This window comes from Ischnura elegans, chromosome 3, assembly GCF_921293095.1.
Source record: "Ischnura elegans chromosome 3, ioIscEleg1.1, whole genome shotgun sequence".
Taxonomy (NCBI): Eukaryota; Metazoa; Arthropoda; class Insecta; order Odonata; family Coenagrionidae; genus Ischnura; species Ischnura elegans.
The window spans coordinates 20,445,099-20,462,475 of NC_060248.1; the positions used below are offsets into that span (position 1 = coordinate 20,445,099).

At 37.0% G+C, this 17,377-nt stretch overlaps 1 protein-coding gene across 4 annotated transcripts in view; it reads left to right on the top strand.

Moving 5' to 3' along the window:
- The window catches only part of LOC124155513 (b(0,+)-type amino acid transporter 1-like), a 72,970-nt gene that overhangs the window by 53,392 nt on the left and 2,201 nt on the right, over positions 1-17,377 (top strand). For all 4 annotated transcript variants that reach the window (XM_046529394.1, XM_046529395.1, XM_046529397.1 and 1 more), the window contains exons 4-11: positions 5,816-6,106; positions 8,298-8,423; positions 12,189-12,285; positions 12,377-12,421; positions 12,571-12,694; positions 14,081-14,281; positions 16,475-16,624; positions 16,715-16,883. In XM_046529394.1, the coding sequence (XP_046385350.1) occupies positions 5,816-6,106; positions 8,298-8,423; positions 12,189-12,285; positions 12,377-12,421; positions 12,571-12,694; positions 14,081-14,281; positions 16,475-16,624; positions 16,715-16,883 (1,203 nt within the window). The remainder of the gene's footprint in view (positions 1-5,815; positions 6,107-8,297; positions 8,424-12,188; positions 12,286-12,376; positions 12,422-12,570; positions 12,695-14,080; positions 14,282-16,474; positions 16,625-16,714; positions 16,884-17,377) is intronic.

The window sequence follows — 17,377 nt, forward strand, 5'->3', positions numbered from 1 at the left end:
TTTTTTCGTTCTTTTTATACGTTTCCTTATTACAGGCATATATGATGAAATAAATAAACATCGTCAGGTTAAAAAAGCGACACTTTAACTACATTTTGATCGCATATTGCGACATGTGTCTTTAAAAAAAGCCAAAATCCGGAGGTGATCAACGCATTCCGCCATATTAGGCCTTGGAACCGTTCCTACAATTTAGTAGCATGGTCTGAGCCATGCTCAAAATAGTAGGGAGAGCATCGGTATGCTTGTAGATAGTGTTGGTCCTACATATGAAGAGGTACGTTTCAAAAACGCTTAGAGGTTGACTTCCCCCTAGTAACGCGTCATACAGGAAGAGTCGTTCCTCTAGGAACGTCTTAAAATACGGCCCTTAATTTCCTCCGGAAATACCGGACCCAAAGCGTTCAAACCGAAGAGTATTTTCTATACGATCGCATCCGTGGCGATTACGTAATCACATGCGTGATTTACGAACCAAGGAAACTCAACAAGGCCTCTAGGCTCAGACTTGATGCGCCTGCCTTGTCGACATGCAAACATTCCTTCGTACGAAAAGCCCCAACCACATGGTATCAGATGACCCGTTGTTCCCCCTTCGCATACCAACTAGTTCGTTCTCCCTTGTCAATTTACGCCACCAACCGCATTTCCCGTCCTCCATGGAATTTCGAGGAAAATGCACCAACATGTATAGGACTTCCGTGTTCGTAATTCTCCTGACGGGGATTTCCTCGGAAGACACCCCAAACGGATAGGATCGAATTTCATTCAACTTCACTCGACTCTGAAAATAAAAATTGCAGGCCTTCGCTTCGACGGCTTTTACAAAGGAGATTAAGAGGATAACCTCGCCCTCGCCGAGAAATCCTCTATGAAAGACGCATTCATAGTTTGGCGTGTTATTTGTTGTTTGGAGGAGGCGACCGACAACTAAGTACTGTCTATTTGTGCCGTGAAGGAATGAGTAAAAATGTACACGAGCGATTTCCGGTTTGCGCGACCAAGATTGAGATGGAAATCTCGAGTCACGTGATAACCCATCCCGCCAATCTAACCGCGTATAGGAAGATCGCCGATTCCGACGATGACTTATTATTTTACTTTGAACGATGAGTCTGTTTGCAGGTGTTTTGTATAATTTTTCGCCGGTCATTATGGCTGTATTGATGTTTACGGCTGTACCCAGACCCGTGCTGGGCCGCCGGGACGTATCCCGGTGCGCCCTACAGCATGGAAATCTTTGGCGCCCCCCCCGGTGGACCCCTCCTGCATAGTGCTGGCGCTCTCTGGCCAAGGCCGTCCACCGCCCTGAGAAGGGGTCCAGCGCGGGCTTGACTGTACCCCGCGTACTGATTCTATTGTTGCCCGACTTCTCGTGGTTTTCCCTCCCGAAAGATTATTTTGTTTCAATGGAATTTAACGTTCATGGACAGGGGCGCCGACTTATAAAAAATATTGGGGGGGCCCATATCGGAGGTCTTGCCCCGGGAAGAGGTTAAATGCAAAGTGAGTCGCAGCACCGAAACACTCCCACACAGAAAATAAACATCTATTAATTATCTAATAGATATCTACAGATAGATAAATAGTTATCTAATAGACATCTATCATAGATATCTATTAGATATATTATTGTCAAAATAGCAGCAGTTCTAATAGATATCTACGGTAGATGTCTATTAGACATCTACTGTAGATGTCTATTAGACATCTACTGTAGATGTCTATTAGATGTCTACTGTAGTTGTCTATTAGATATTTAATTATCTGTTTTATACTTATCTATATCTATAAAAAAAATTCTCATGCCTATGCTTGATGCAATTAACATTAATGAAAAAATTGTCGCCGTATGATCAAAATGAAAACTACAAAAAAATTACCGCGACATGGCATTGAACTTGTGTTCCCCACTCCGTAGCCAAATGCGCTCACCACTACACCAGCAGATCTTGTTGAAGAAATTGTGCTTTTTTGAAATATTATAACAATTGTTAAAATAACACTCGGAAATAAATTAATTACAGCCAAACTAAGGCCCATTCAATGGAATCATACATCTATTCATAGATGAAAATAGACAATATATAGGTAGATACAGTTGGCATAGTCGCCACGCATCGTTCTACGCGGCGCAAAATTTTTTAAGTCCGTAATCACTCGAGTAAGGGACCAAAAAATTTGTCCCTGAATCAAACGTTATATCGCTTCCATAGCTCATGAATCGCGTTTTAAAACACACTTTCGGAGATGTATCCAAAATCGCCCCTTGTCACCTGCACATCTAATAGATGTCTAATAGATATCTATTAGATATACGTCTATTCATAGATGAAAATAGACAATATATAGATATCTATAGATATCTATTTTCCGTGTGGGAGATGTCTAATAGGCAACTATTATATATACATCTACCCGTAGATAAAAATAGACAAAATATAGATACAGTTGGCATAGTCGCCAGGCATGGTTCTACGCGTCGCAAAATTTTTCAAGTCCGTAATCACTCGAGTAAGGGACCAAAAAAAATGTCCCTTAATCAAATGTTAAATCGCTTCCATAGCTCAAGAATCGCGTTTTAAAACACACTTTCGGAGATGGATCCAAAACCAGCCATTGTCACCTGCACATCTAATAGATGTCTAATAGGCAACTATTAGATATACATCTATCCGTAGATGAAAATAGACAAAATATAGATAAGGTTGGCATAGTCGCCAGGCATGGTTCTACGCGTCGCAAAATTTTTTAAGTCCGTAATCACTCGAAGAAACTAACTCAACATTCTTTCCTAGATTTCCAAATCGTCAACCTTCACATCAATACTTAAAGTTTAAAGATAAAACACGCTGTTGTAGTTTTATATTTATTAGTAAGGGACCAAAAAAAATGTCCCTTAATCAAATGTTTAATCGCTTCCATAGCTCAAGAAACGCGTTTTAAAACACACTTTCGGAGATGGATCCAAAACCAGCCATTGTCACCTGCACATCTAATATGTCTAATAGGCAACTATTAGATATACATCTATCCGTAGATGAAAATAGACAAAATATAGATAAGGTTGGCATAGTCGCCAGGCATGGTTCTACGCGTCGCAAAATTTTTTAAGTCCGTAATCACTCGAGTAAGGGACCAAAAAAAATGTCCCTTAATCAAATGTTTAATCGCTTCCATAGCTCAAGAAACGCGTTTTAAAACACACTTTCGGAGGTGGATCCTAAACCAGCCATTGTCACCTGCACATCTAATAGATGTCTAATAGGCATCTATTAGATATACATCTATCCGTAGATGAAAATAGACAAAATATAGATATCTATTTTCCGTGTGGGACTATCATGATTCACACCACTCGATTCAGTTTTGCTTAACCTTATCATTATTTGTTTTAACACATTGTTGAATTTATTTTTAAAGGTAACTATCGTCAAACATGGGAAATAAAAATTACCAATATATTTTTGTGATTTCACAAAGCATAATATAAATTAATTATTTTATAATTTGAGGGGGCTCCGCCCCCCCAAACGAATCTTTGAGGGGGCTCGGGCCCCCTCAGGCCCCATGGAGTCGGCGCCACTGTTCATGGAGGTTATCAAATTTTGATTAAACTACATCTAAAGGCATGTTTAATGTACTTTTTTTCATCCTCTCAGTAATAATGCGGATGGTTTCAATTTTTTGTCCCATTTTCGGCTGCTGTGCTCCCACCTTGAACTAGAGGAAGGAATGTTGGGGAAAAACTCGGCGTCGGTGTTAGCGTGCATTTACGTCGTCACTAGCCTCGCAAAGCCCCTTGCACTTTCATTGTTTTTAGTTTTACTTTTCTGACCTTCGAAGTCAGATAGCTGTAGGAAGGGCGTAGCTAAGAATTAAGGCTAGGAGGGGTTTTGGGAGCAACTTATTCTGGGGGTTATGGAATACGGGAGGTGCGGGAGAAATTTAAATATAAAAGATAAATGTTTCAAATCGATGAGTTTTACATCTTTCTGAGGGATATTTTATTAATCATTACACTATTCTATAAGTAATATTTATCCAATTAAGTAAAATGGATTACATTTTAAAATTTCTCAGAGTTCTGGGAGGGGGTTTTATCCCCCAAAATGCTGTGCCACTGGCTGTAGGGAGCAAGGCTACCATAAAGTGGACCACTCCAGCAGTTCCGTGCCTTATATATCCTCCCCTTATGCCTAGCGAATTACTCTGGAATTACTGTAAGAGGTCTCTGCGCAGGCACTGGATTGTGGTGTGTGCACCATCAAGCGCAATATCTGCGGCATGCTTTAACTAAAATTCATGTTTATATGAAACACCGCATTTCACCTAATTGAAGAATATGAGAAAAACTTATGCTTTATCTTACTATCTGAGAGACTTCATCACTTGCTTATTTCGTGAATCAAATTAGTAAAATTCTGAAGTTATGTCACTTCTTTTTTCATTCTTATTAATTTCAGTTGTTTTAAAATTCACCTGAAAATGGAAATGCTTGTTTTTATAGGGAAAAGTGCCATTGGCCATGGTTCGTACCTATGTGAAGAAGACCGGACCAACCATGTGTCACAAGTAGGCTGAGGAATATTTGAAATGTGCATTGCAACAGGTCAAAAGTGGCAGAATGTTACATATTTAGAAAAGCTACAGAGATGTATCTCTGTAGCTGGTGTTCTTCTAACAACAATTCGTCGTAGTGTTAAAAATTTAAATCCCCTGAAACATGGAAACCGTCCTCTCAGAAAGAGAATATGGGTAGTTGAGTGGTGTTTCTCCCCATAAAATCAACCCCTTTTTAGCTGAGGATTTGATTTTACCATATTTACCCTTAGAAAGGTGCACACCTTTTTATCCGGAAATACCGGTGAAAAAAGGGGGTGCGTGGCTTACAGGAATCCTCCAAATTTTAATGTAAGCCGCGTAACATTTTCCCTAAAATTCTTTTCGTTTATTTCTTCAGAGTTTAGCATTGAACTAGGAAACATTCGTAAGAATTACATTTCTAACATTATTAAAATCACTGAAACGTAAATTTATCGATTTAGCAATGAATCACGAGTACCTATATTAGACTGCACCCAAAAGGTGCTGGGAGTATTTTTTCCTCACGAGCCAGCCCAAAAAAGGGAGTGTGCGGGATACACGAGGGCATGGCTCTCACGAGTAAATACGGTATATGAAGAATAGGGTTGCTCCTATACAGCAAGTGAAGCTTGTGCTGGTATGTAGATAAGCAACCCTAGAAAAAGAAGTTGTGAAAGAAAAACGATTTAAATATAATAGGCCTGGCCGAGAACGGATACGAGGCTTCCTGGCTCGTCACCCAGAAATCACTGCAAGATTTCGTGAGAACATAAAATGAAGCAGAGCCCAGGTTGATGTTGATACCATAAACAATAACTTTTAAAATGTCGACATGTTCTGCCTCAAAATAGTGTTGACTATGATGAGGTTGGAAGCTCTTAAGAGCTATGGAGTTGCAAAGAAATAGGAAAAACTTTCCCTTGTGAAGGCTAAAAGTTAGTTCAAGGCTAATGTTGTTACCTCATAGTATTCAACTCTTACCGCATATGACTTTAGTCTATCTCCCACACATTTCCCTAGACTATCTAGGCATTTATGGCTAATTAAATTACTATGTAATGTTCAGGATATCCAGACTAATTTACTATGGAGTGTAGGGTCTGTAATTTTTGTTGTTTGGTGGTAAAATAATTTTTACTCTGCACATTTGTGCATTCCTTAATGCATTAGCTGAGTAGTATTACTTATTACGATTTTCACATCTAAATCTTCCTTTTATTATTTACAGGTGCCTTATCTTATGCGGAGTTGGGGACAATGATTCCATTATCTGGTGGTGAGCATGCTTACTTCATGGCTGCATTCGCAGATCTGCACCCATTCTGGGGTCCTCTTCCAGCCTTCATGTTTGATTGGCTTACTGTGGTGTTAATGAAGCCATCATCCTTGGCTGCCCTTAGTCTCAGCTCAGCAGAGTATATTGTTGCTTTTTTCAAAAGTGATGATTTCAGCATTCAAGATGGATGTGAAAGCCCCTACCTGGACATTTGTCGAAAATGCCTTGCTGCAGTTTGCATAGGTAGGTGTGCTTTACAATTCTGCAGCATTTTAAATTTATATAAATGTTTGACTTCTAACTCCCAACTTTCTATTTTCAATACTATATTGATGGAAATATCATCTATCACTGTGCTAGTTATGAATTAATCTGATGATATGTACTGTTTGGAGGGAACAAGTATTCATGGGAGTCCTGGAGATACCAGATAGACAGATGTTTGTTAATTATGTAAAAAATCATGCAGTTTAGTAACAGTGGGTGGGGAATTTGAACACTATCTAATGATGAAAAAGGCAGAATATTAAATAAAGAATTGTGAAAGCTCAAAAAAGATATGGAAGAAGGGAATACCAACAACTAGAGATTAGTGTGTGTTTACCTATTTGTGAAAGAAGATATGTACTAGAAAAGACAAAAATGGATGAAGAATAAGTGATGTGTATGAGGAAAACCTGAGGCAGGGGATTTTCAATGTTGAAATAGAAAATTCACTTGTGGTAGCTAGTCAAGCAAAGGTGGGCTTGAAAAATATCTCTCTAAACTTCTTAATAATAACAGAAAAGGTTAGTTGGAGGGTTTTCATACTTCTTCAAATAATGAGTGATGAGAGATCTTGGAAGTGGAATCTAATGGCTTCTCTGAAATAAAAAACAGGAGTATATATTAGGGAGAGACACTGCTCATTTTAAATCTGAAGCTGAATGCTGCAGAATTAAAATGAGCACGACGGTTCGGGCTACGTCTTTTTACCCATTCATGAAAAAATTAGCTATTGTCGAGCATAGCCTGAGTCAAGACCATAAAATAAGGTGGGATGACTCCACAGTTTTATGGCAATCCAATCAATTTTGGGATCGATTAACAAAATGAGCATTAGAGATACGACTGGAAAAGAAAAATGACAACAGAGATACTGCTGGTTATTCGATCAGCAGCCCTTGGAATTGAACTTTGAAAAGAATTATAATCACCAGAGACAAGTCTACACTGCTCCAGGGTCCTCCACCGCAACAATCAGGGCACAACCTATCCCACCCCTCCTGATGCAGAGTTTCTACGATCACTTCAAATTTTATTCAGTAACCTTGAGAATGGGTAATGAGACGGAACCCAAAACGTCAGCTGCCTTCATTATTCTTACACCTGCACAAACCTGAGAGACATTTCTTCATTGAAGAAATTATTTGATTCATAGAAGAAATGTCTCTTGGGTGGGTCAATGCGATGGCTTTTATATGATTAGAAATTGAGGCAAGCCAATTAGTGAAATGCCTGAGGTGGAGAAGTTGTAATTCATGTTGGAGGGAAGGTTGTTGGGTAAGCAGAGATTGGGGAGAACTGGGATCATTGACAGAATGATAGGGAAGAGGCAGAATTATGGTTAAAAGATGGAAGTTCAATGAGGGAAGGATGGGCTGTAGTGATTAGTAAAACTTCCATGTAAATTTGTTATATTCATTAATCATACTAACATGAAAATTTTATTTTGTCATGAGCTACATAGAATTGTATGATCATTTTCAAATGCTGTCTTGGATTGTATGCACTTACATACAATTTTAACGATTTTGTTGAGTGGCATTCTTCATTGCAGGATAATATGGTGAGTCAGAGATCTTCTCTGTATGATAAAGCTACATGCAAACTGCTTCGACATGAAAAACTATAATTTAATGTACCAAAATCTGGTGGCTTTCAACATGCATGTTTTGTATTTTTGAGAAAATTATGTATACATATTTGCAATGCTTCTCAATGGAGCCTCTTCTAAAATGGCGAGCAGGACATTTGTGTCATTGTCCTTTTAATTGGAGAATTATCTACTGATTTTCTTTGATGCATGTTGGCCGTTATTCCTTATAGAGAAGGTGTGCAAAATTTCATTGGGTATGCTTAACCTTTTTATTGCCTGTTGGACCTTGCTCAGGATCAACAGGCACTTTCACACCATGGGCCCAGGTTCCTTGATTCCAATTGCAATTCCACAAATAGAATCGAGGAACCAAATAAATCATGGAAATTGGATAGTATAGTGATCTGCTCAGTGGCCTGGAATACCAAAGGTCTGTGGTTTGATTCCCGGTCCAAGTGAATTTTTGCCCCTTGGCAATTAATGTGAATTTCAACACCATTCACATGGCCAAGTCAAAGCATTCAATGCAATGCCTCTACAGATGCAATTTTAGTTATTTCTTCATTTCTCTTCCAGGTGTAATCTGCTTTATTAACTGCTACAGTGTCAAACTGGCGACAAGGGTGCAGGTGAGCTTCACAGTAGCTAAGCTGGCCGCCATAGCAGTCATCGTTGCTGGGGGAGCCTACATGCTCTCCCTAGGTGTGCTAAAAGACAAAATAGTATTGCTTCTGTTTTCAATCTTTGTTCTTTACCCCTATTATTTTTATTCTGCTCAAATATTGAATATGACACACATTTCTCACTATGCTGTTGCTATACACAAACTACCTTTTAGACCATGGTAGGTTGGCTCTTCCAATCATTAGCATTGTTCAAAATAATACCTTTCAAAATGTGTACTGATTGTGCCCTGGCAATGCAGATGTGAAATGCAACTGGCCATCACAAATGAAACTCACTCAAATGGCTAAAACTAGATGAGTTTCCACAAAATGAAATTCCTCCACCATTATCATAAAGTAATCCTACGATCCTTCACTCACTCCATAAATTACACAGGCCAACAAAAAAAATTTTTTTTTTTGGTGCCGGGAGTTTCTGAGCTGATATTAACAATATGTGTGGTACTGAATCCAAATATGATATCCGTTTTTATGTAACAGCTCTACTTTTTAAGATACGGTGCATTTTATGATTAGACTCTTTCAAATATTTGATTTATATCAGAAAATATTTTTCAAATTTAAATCAATCTATAGATAAACTAATTCATAATCACTCTGCAGTATTTACTTTGAAAATAACCTTTATACCTTTGAGAAAGGGGTTGGGGAGGATTTGGCATGTTTGAAGAAGGGGGAGAGAGTGGAGACAGTGGGAAAAGATACAACTAAGGGATATGGGAAACCTACGGTGGAAAAGGATCCTAGTCATAACTGTAGAATAACGACACGTGGGTAGAATCACAGAAAAGAAGAGGAGAGTTAAAAAAGGGGGGTAGGGTAAAAAGAGAGCGTGTCTTTGAAAATGGAGAGGCGGGAGTAGGTAAGGAGTAAGGGGATTTCTGAAAACAAATGGTCAAATTCTCAAAGTTATTGCAAAGCAACCTCTAAAAATGAGCTCAATTCGAAGAAGCTGTGTAAATAATTGTGATGTGTTTTGTTATATTTGTGGGGAATATACTTTAAAAGAAAATAGGAAAAACATTACAGACTTTGTGAAACGTGCATACCTGGGATATTTTGGTGTTCAGCATGGTGATCAAGGTAAAAAGTGGGCACCGCATGTTGTGTGTAAATCATGTACAGAACATCAGTGGTATTAGATTACAGGAAAAAGGAAAAGCTTAAAGTTTGGTGTGACAATGGTTTGGAGAGAACCTACAAACCATATTGACGACTGTTATTTTTGCATGGTAAATGTTTCCGGAATTAATCGAAACAATCGCCTCAAGTGGAAATATCCAGATTTGCCTTCAGCTAGACGCCCGGTACCTCATTCAGAAGAAATCCCGATCCTAATATTTCAGACATTACCAGATGTATGTGAGGATGAATATGAGCTATGTGAACACATTCCTGATTCTATTGACGATAGTGATAGTTACTACCAGGCAGTATCAACAAATCCTCAACTATTTAATCAAGATGAACTAAGCGACCTTGTTAGAAAATTGAACTTATCGAAGGAAGCATCTGAACTACTAGCTTCAAGGATGCATGAAAAGAATTTTATGGAACAAGGTACAAAAATTAATTTTTATCGCACAAGGGAATAGGATCTGCGACCCATCTTTACTCAAGAAGACAATCTTACATTTTGTTTAGACGTTAGAGGTCTTCTGAAAGGAATGGGACTACCGCAATATGAAGCTAGTAATTGACGTTTGTTCATTGATAGCTCCAAGTGTAGTTTAAAATGTGTTCTTCACAATGTTAACAAGTTTGGCTCAATACCAATCGCTCATTCAACTGAAATGAAAGAAGAATATGATAAAATAGTATTGGTCTTACAGAAGATAAAATACCAGGGACATCGCTAGGTGATTTGTGTAGATTAAAAAATGTTGCACTTTCTTCTTGGACAGCAATTTAGCAACACAAAATATCCTTGTTTCTTGTGCCTCTGTGCTAGCAGGAACAGACAAACCACTGGATTAAGAAGGAGTGGTCAAAGAGAGAAAACTTAATTGTTGGGTAAAAACATTATTGCTGAGTCTTTAGTTGAACGGGAGAAAATCACCTTACCGCCCCTTCATGTTAAACTAGGCCAAATGAAGCAATTTGTAAAGGCTCTTGAAAAGGATGGACCATGCTTCGGCTACATAAGGATAAAAATGCCGCAGATAAGTATAGAAAAACTTAAAGCTGGTATTTTTGATGGGCCACAAATCAGACAACTTACAAAGGATCCTGATTTTGTCAAGTCAATGAATGAGATTGAAAAAAAACTGTTGGCTTTCATTTGTTGAGGTAGTAAAAATTTTTCTGGGAAATCACAAACGAGAGAATTATCTCGAGCTGGTAAACAATATGCTCACTAACTTTAAATCACTTGGATGTAATATGAGCATAAAAGTTCACTACCTACACAGTCACTTAGACTGTTTTCTTGAAAATTTAGGCGACACAAGTGAAAAACAAGGTGAAAGATTTCACCAGGAAATCAAAACAATGGAAGATCGCTACTAAGGAAGATGAGATAACCATATGATGGCAGATTACTGCTGGTGCTTAAAACGAGACTGTTTTAACAAAGTGCACGCAAGAAAATTGAGCAAAAGAAGCTTCCGAAGTGTTGAGTGACGTTTTTACGTCTTTTTTTCTTTAAAGTGTTTTATTTCAGTAAAAAAATTTACTATTTGTATTCAATTGTATGGTAAAACTATTGTAATTGTAGGTGATTTAACATTCCTATATAAAAATCAAATCTTTATATTTTGTGGGTTTTATCATCTATGTAATTATCTAATATCATCATATCAAATTTTTTTTACTTAAGTAACAACATATCTGTATCTTGAAAACTAGAGCTGATAGGCAAAAACTAATATCATATTTGGATTCAGCACCCCAATTATACTCGAAATCAGCTTTAAAAGCTCCGGCACCAAAACCACTGTTGACCTGTGTTATCTACCACTTTCACCTCAGTAAACTACATGACATTCGCCACATAAATGTTTGTACACCCCTCCTTATCTATATCTGAGTACTTCTCCTTGGCATAAAAAAGTATATTTGCCGGCCTGCTAAGGTTCCTGTATGTTGGTGGAATTAACTATCTATGAATCATTGCTTGAAATAAAGCCAGTTTATGGCCGTTGTTGATTTGTAAAATTGTTGGCTATACCTGCAATGCCTCAATGAAGATTATTGTTAAGAGCCATCAATACACTCAATTGACAGCCATGGTAATAAAAGTTCAAACTTTGTGAACCACTTTGAAGTAATTTTAAGTACCTAATTCAATGATTTTAATTTTAAAAATTTCATGCAAATGATGAGGGTGCTAACTGAATTTTTAAAGCAATTGACTCTGGTAAAAGGCCACATTTTTTTAATGCAATGATCATTTGTTCCTCATTCCCCCTTGTAACCCACCTCAAAACTGTTAACAGCCCTGGCTGCCTTATCAGTCTTTCACATCAATGACTCATATTCCTTCCTTAAAAATTCATCACCTCGTGATTCCCAACCCTTCTCCATTACACCCCTTCAACCTTACATGTATTCGGGTGCCCATGAGATGGCACTAGTATGTTGAAGCCCAGGTCAGTTTGGAAAGTATAAGTGTGGATTCAGAACAATGATAGTTGCATAATGAATGACATGTTGTCACCTTCTGACTGCATCATTAGTGTTGTACTGGCTAATGTAGCTAATAGAGTTTATCCAATATTGCAGTTAATTTAATGGGAAAAGAGGATATATAAGTTTTAAGTCTGTCTCTCTTTACTTCAAGGACACACTGAACACATAAGTCGTGGATTTGGAGGCACAACTACAGTAGGTGGCATTGCAAGTGCATTTTACAGTGGTCTTTTTGCCTATGATGGCTGGTATGAGCTTATTATTTGATTGTCTATTGATTTTACTTATTAAGTATGGGTTACATTTGCTATTCTAAAAATTTTTAATTTCTGCTTCAAGGAACAACCTGAACTTTGTCACGGAAGAGCTGAAAAATCCCTTTCGGTTAGTACGCTAGGTTTACAATTTTGATGTGATTCGATGGTGTTTGTCATAAAAAATTGCATTTAGGTTACAAACTAAAAATACTTTTTGAATTAGAAACCTTCTGGCTGCATTGAATTATAAAATGAAGAAAATAAATCTGTTCACAGAAATTTGCCAAGAGCCATCATCTCTGGGATTCCCCTCGTGGCTACAGCGTATTTGCTGATCAATATTGCCTACTTGTCGGTTATTGCTCCAGAACATCTAGCTGTCACCAATACTGCAGCAGTGGTAAGGAATAACTATGTATTATAGTTCATGGACAGAAAGAGCTCGCACTCAATGAAATAAACACTAGAATACACTGCAAATATCTGGTGAATATAGCTCGAACACCTCCAATTATAATCTATGCCATCAGTGTAATTTTGAATGTGAATGTACATTGTTATTACTAATGGAAGTCTTAAAAGGATTGCTAGCTGTGGCATCTAGCAAAGCAACAGAAAAATACAGAATGAAAATTGATAAAATTTGCTACAATGGCCTCATCATTTTTCTTTCACCTTGTGCTATTACAAAGTCTAAAATTAGTGCCTAAAGCAGTAGATCTTTGGCACACATTTTGTGATCCTCTATAATGTATGATCTAAAGTGCCTGAAACATATATATAAGGTATAGTTCGTATTTCCATTTGATTGACCTGTTTAATTTGAAGTTCTACTGAGGTATGATTTCTCCATTTTCACCCTTATAGTATTTCTATTAGGTATATTGCAATGCTACATGGGATGAGACTTTTGGGTCTCAGATTATGCTAGTAAAGTTCAGATATCTCTTAGATTTTTGTGATGCATTAGTGTTAGGTATGAACAGATTACGAATGCCTGAAAAATATATTACAAAATTCTGAGGAAAATATCAGAAGTTACCTAATTTCAGAATCGCAAGAAAATATGTATAGGTATAGTCTTATTTCTTATGCTTTTTTATGAAAAATGCATTTCACATTTCTCGTAGAGTTCTATGAAATTTTGATTTTCTCAGGGACCGTCTGATTTTGAATTGAAAGTATTTTATGCCAATGATCTCCAAACACATTATTTCAAGATCATAAGTATTTCTTAAAACTCTATGATTGTATCACAAAATACTGCATATGTTTCCCTTTTGCTACAAATGTCATGCTTACATGGCTTTGTGGACCAGGGAGTTTGGTCCAAGTCCTATGGTCCCATGAATGATCCCAAAATGGCGAGACTAGACCTTTCCCCACCTGGAACCAACATTTGCACCCTTTGTTTCCTTTCACCCTACTATGATGCCATGCACTTTCTAAATTTTTAAATGCTTTCTTACATTATTGTAAGGGATGGGTCCAGTCAGTTCTTAGGTTCTTGGTTCCACCACTTCTTTATCTTAGAACCAAAATTAGCTGTGAAGCCAAAAAGAAACAGTACCATAGTAATCTGGGCATAACTCAATGTGAAAACTTTCTAGAGCATCTTTTATGTAATAAAAGTCAAAGCAAGTGATGTTATGAATCCTATCACATGTTGGAGCAAAACCGAGAACCGACAAAAAAGTGGTATCACCCGCCCATCACCCTTAGTTAATTATAATGGAAAAGTTAACGATAAATATACACTACTCTCATTTTAATGTTTCATTTTCAGGACTTTGGTAAAGCAGTTTTAGGAGTTGCAGCCTTTCTTATGCCATTATCAGTAGTCATGTCAACTTTTGGAGCTGCAAATGGATCTCAGTTCACAGCTGGAAGGATATGTTACGTTGCCAGCCGTGATGGTCATTTAGTAGATGCCCTTTCATTCGTGCATGTTAAAAGATTGACACCTGCTCCAGCATTAATATTTAATGTAAGTTTTACAAAAAAAAAAGCAGCAAATATTGAATATTGGTGGAATATCCTTAAATTTTTTGTTCCAAATGTTGGCTAGAGCCAAAACAGTTTTTCCTTTGTGAAATAATGTATGTCAACGGTTGCTTTAGTAAGGGTTTGGGTCCTCTTTTCTTTGAGAACTGGAGTCAACCCTCCTGGCTCATTTCCATACCTTTAGCTGAATAAATCTGCAGGTAACTGATTGTATTGATAGTGGTTCTATGAAAAAATAATCTAAACATTGCTAAAAAATGTTAACATGCAAATGGCCTCTTTGCTTTCTGCTACTTCTATCATTGAACTCAACGCAGAAAAATGAGTCATACATAGGGTAACCAGATGTCCGGGTTAATCCGAACATGTCCTCCTTTTTAGATCTTCGCACAGTGCCCCGGCAGATTTTTAAGTATCAGAAAGCCTTTTCCATTTTAGTCATTATAATTAGATAAATTTATAGTAAATCTGTTGATAGCCATTAAGAACACCTCAAAATTTCCGAATATTTCCTCAGCATACCAGGTCAAAATGCAAATACTCTCTTAGTGCACTAATGATAGCAAAAATTAAATACTGCCTCAGTAAATGGACTCGTAATGGTCAATTACAATTAAAAACATATTCTTGTATGGAATTTAATAGTTTTCAGTTCAAAATGCCAAATTAATTGCTTGAAAAAATTAGATCCACAGAAAAATATATTGAAGCATAGTGCTAATAAATTTTTATTATTCTTAATTATGAAATAGTCGTTATTTTTCAAGTGCCCTACTTTTTCTCCCTTAGTCCTCCTTTTTCATAGGGTGCTGCTCTTTTTCATATCGAAGCACCTGGTCGCCCAACACATACATGCACGATTTTACAAATGCAATTGGAAAAAAATAGGCAGTCTATATACATAATTCAAATTTTTAGTGTCATCTTATTTCACACTATCATATGTGTCATGTTTACTTTTTTCTCAAATCTTACAACTAATATTTAAGTTTTCCTTAGAAATTAATCATGAATAACTCAATGCCTGTTCATCAACATCAGTCAAAATGCTTGTATTGCAAAACCAGTTTCTTGTGGCTGGGGTGCCACTTAGGATTATGAGTAAATCCACGTATGATAAATCATCAAACACAAACATTTTTTTAATGTAACAGAAAATTGTGAACCCTTTTATCAGGAAAAGATAAAAAATTAGCACAAAAATAAATACAGACGCCCCAAAAATAAGTAATTATTATAATTTTATAATGCAAGTCCAAAGGCCAGAAAAAATAATGGTAAATATGGCTTTCCTGTTCTTGCGGAAATAAAAAAATTGAAAATTATTGCATCAGTTGATGTTAATGCTAAAATTTAGTTTTAAATATCAATAGCTCAACAAAATACAAGGAACTTATTTTTAAACTAAAGTTACAGGGAAGTACAAAAAATATTTACAAGCTCTTACTAAACACCTATTTTTGCATAGAAAAACGTCGCCACTCCATTGAAGGATTGAGACTAGTAAATGGGGGAAGGGTTGAGATCTCCATGAGCTGAGCGATAAGCATTCCTGCATGATTCTACACCACCAGAGAATTCCTATGGAGAAGCTTAAGTTTTGCATGGTGCCCATACCTAGGAAAGCATTTTCCTTAACAAGGCTTGGGGCGAAAGGGTTAATGCTTAGGAACACTGGTTCTTTTGAAATGTTAGAAGAATGGATGATGCATAGCTATTTTAATGGTTTGTGAAATACAAATGTTTACTCCAATTTGGAGTGATGATAACTCCATGTATTTAGGGTTTAAATCCTGAGTGAAGTTCGACGACATTCAGTGCTGACTATATCAATTGAAGTAAGTGTCTATCCAACTACTGGACTACATCAGTTGACATGATTGTTACCTTTCATTCTCCTTTCCATGAATCCCTGAAACTCTCTTGACTGGGCCCCAAACATACGGACAACTTGGCTCCCCTCTTTCACTGTTAGATGGCCATTGGGACTTAAAAGTTGGATCCTGAGAATTTTAAACCTGTGTGCTGTATTAAATATGACAATAGAATGACTGGTCATTTGTTCACTGCTTACATCTTGCTATTGTGTATTTGTGATTATGAGTTATGTTGATACACACAAGACACATGTTAATTATTATAAATAATTTTTCTCATTTTATTCTCCTGTAAATAGGCAACTTTGGGTTTCTTCATGATGCTCTCCGGAGATATTATAGCCCTGATTGATTTCTTCAGTTTTACTGCATGGATATTCTATGGTTTAGCCATGGTAGCTTTACTAGTCATGAGGTGGACCAAAAGATCACTTCCAAGACCTTACAAGGTAAAAATGAATATCAGTATACATGTACCAGTAATGCATGCATACCTACTTAAATGCGCAGTTTCTATCAATGAGTTTCTTTGGCTACAGGTTCCTATCATACTGCCAATCATAGTTCTACTGTCATCGATTTACTTGATAATTGCTCCTGTGGCAGCTGACCCAAGACCAGAATTCCTCTATGCTATTGGATTCATTATTTTGGGACTAACAGTCTATGTGCCTTTTGTGTATTACAAAGTGGAATTGAAATGGATGAGTAAGTATGACTGTCTTTTTTATAAATATTTACATTAAAAATACCAATTACACTTTGAAAATGCTTGAAAGTAACAGAACATACCTATAGGTACATAGTATTTTGGTCATTAGTGCTACTTTTTGCAACAGAATCATAGAAAAAATAGACTATTAAATAGAACTTTGGACCAGGACAGGACCAGGTATTTAAGTAATTTAGGCATGCTTATGTGACAAAAGGTGTTTGTAATGCCTTTTTTTTGGGATCTGGTCTGTTTAAATTGTGTGTGTCATTTTAATCATTAAGCTGCAAGGTGTAATAAGAGAATCTTGCATACAGAGAAGCAGTCATAAGTTGTCACCAATGAGGTAAGTATGGTGATTCTCGGTAGAATATTGAATATTTGATACTAGGGATGATCGGAATCGGATACCTCGGATCCAAATTACAGCAGATATTGCTTCTCACTGAATACTTCGGACCCAAATTTGCTGAAGACATCGGATGTAGGT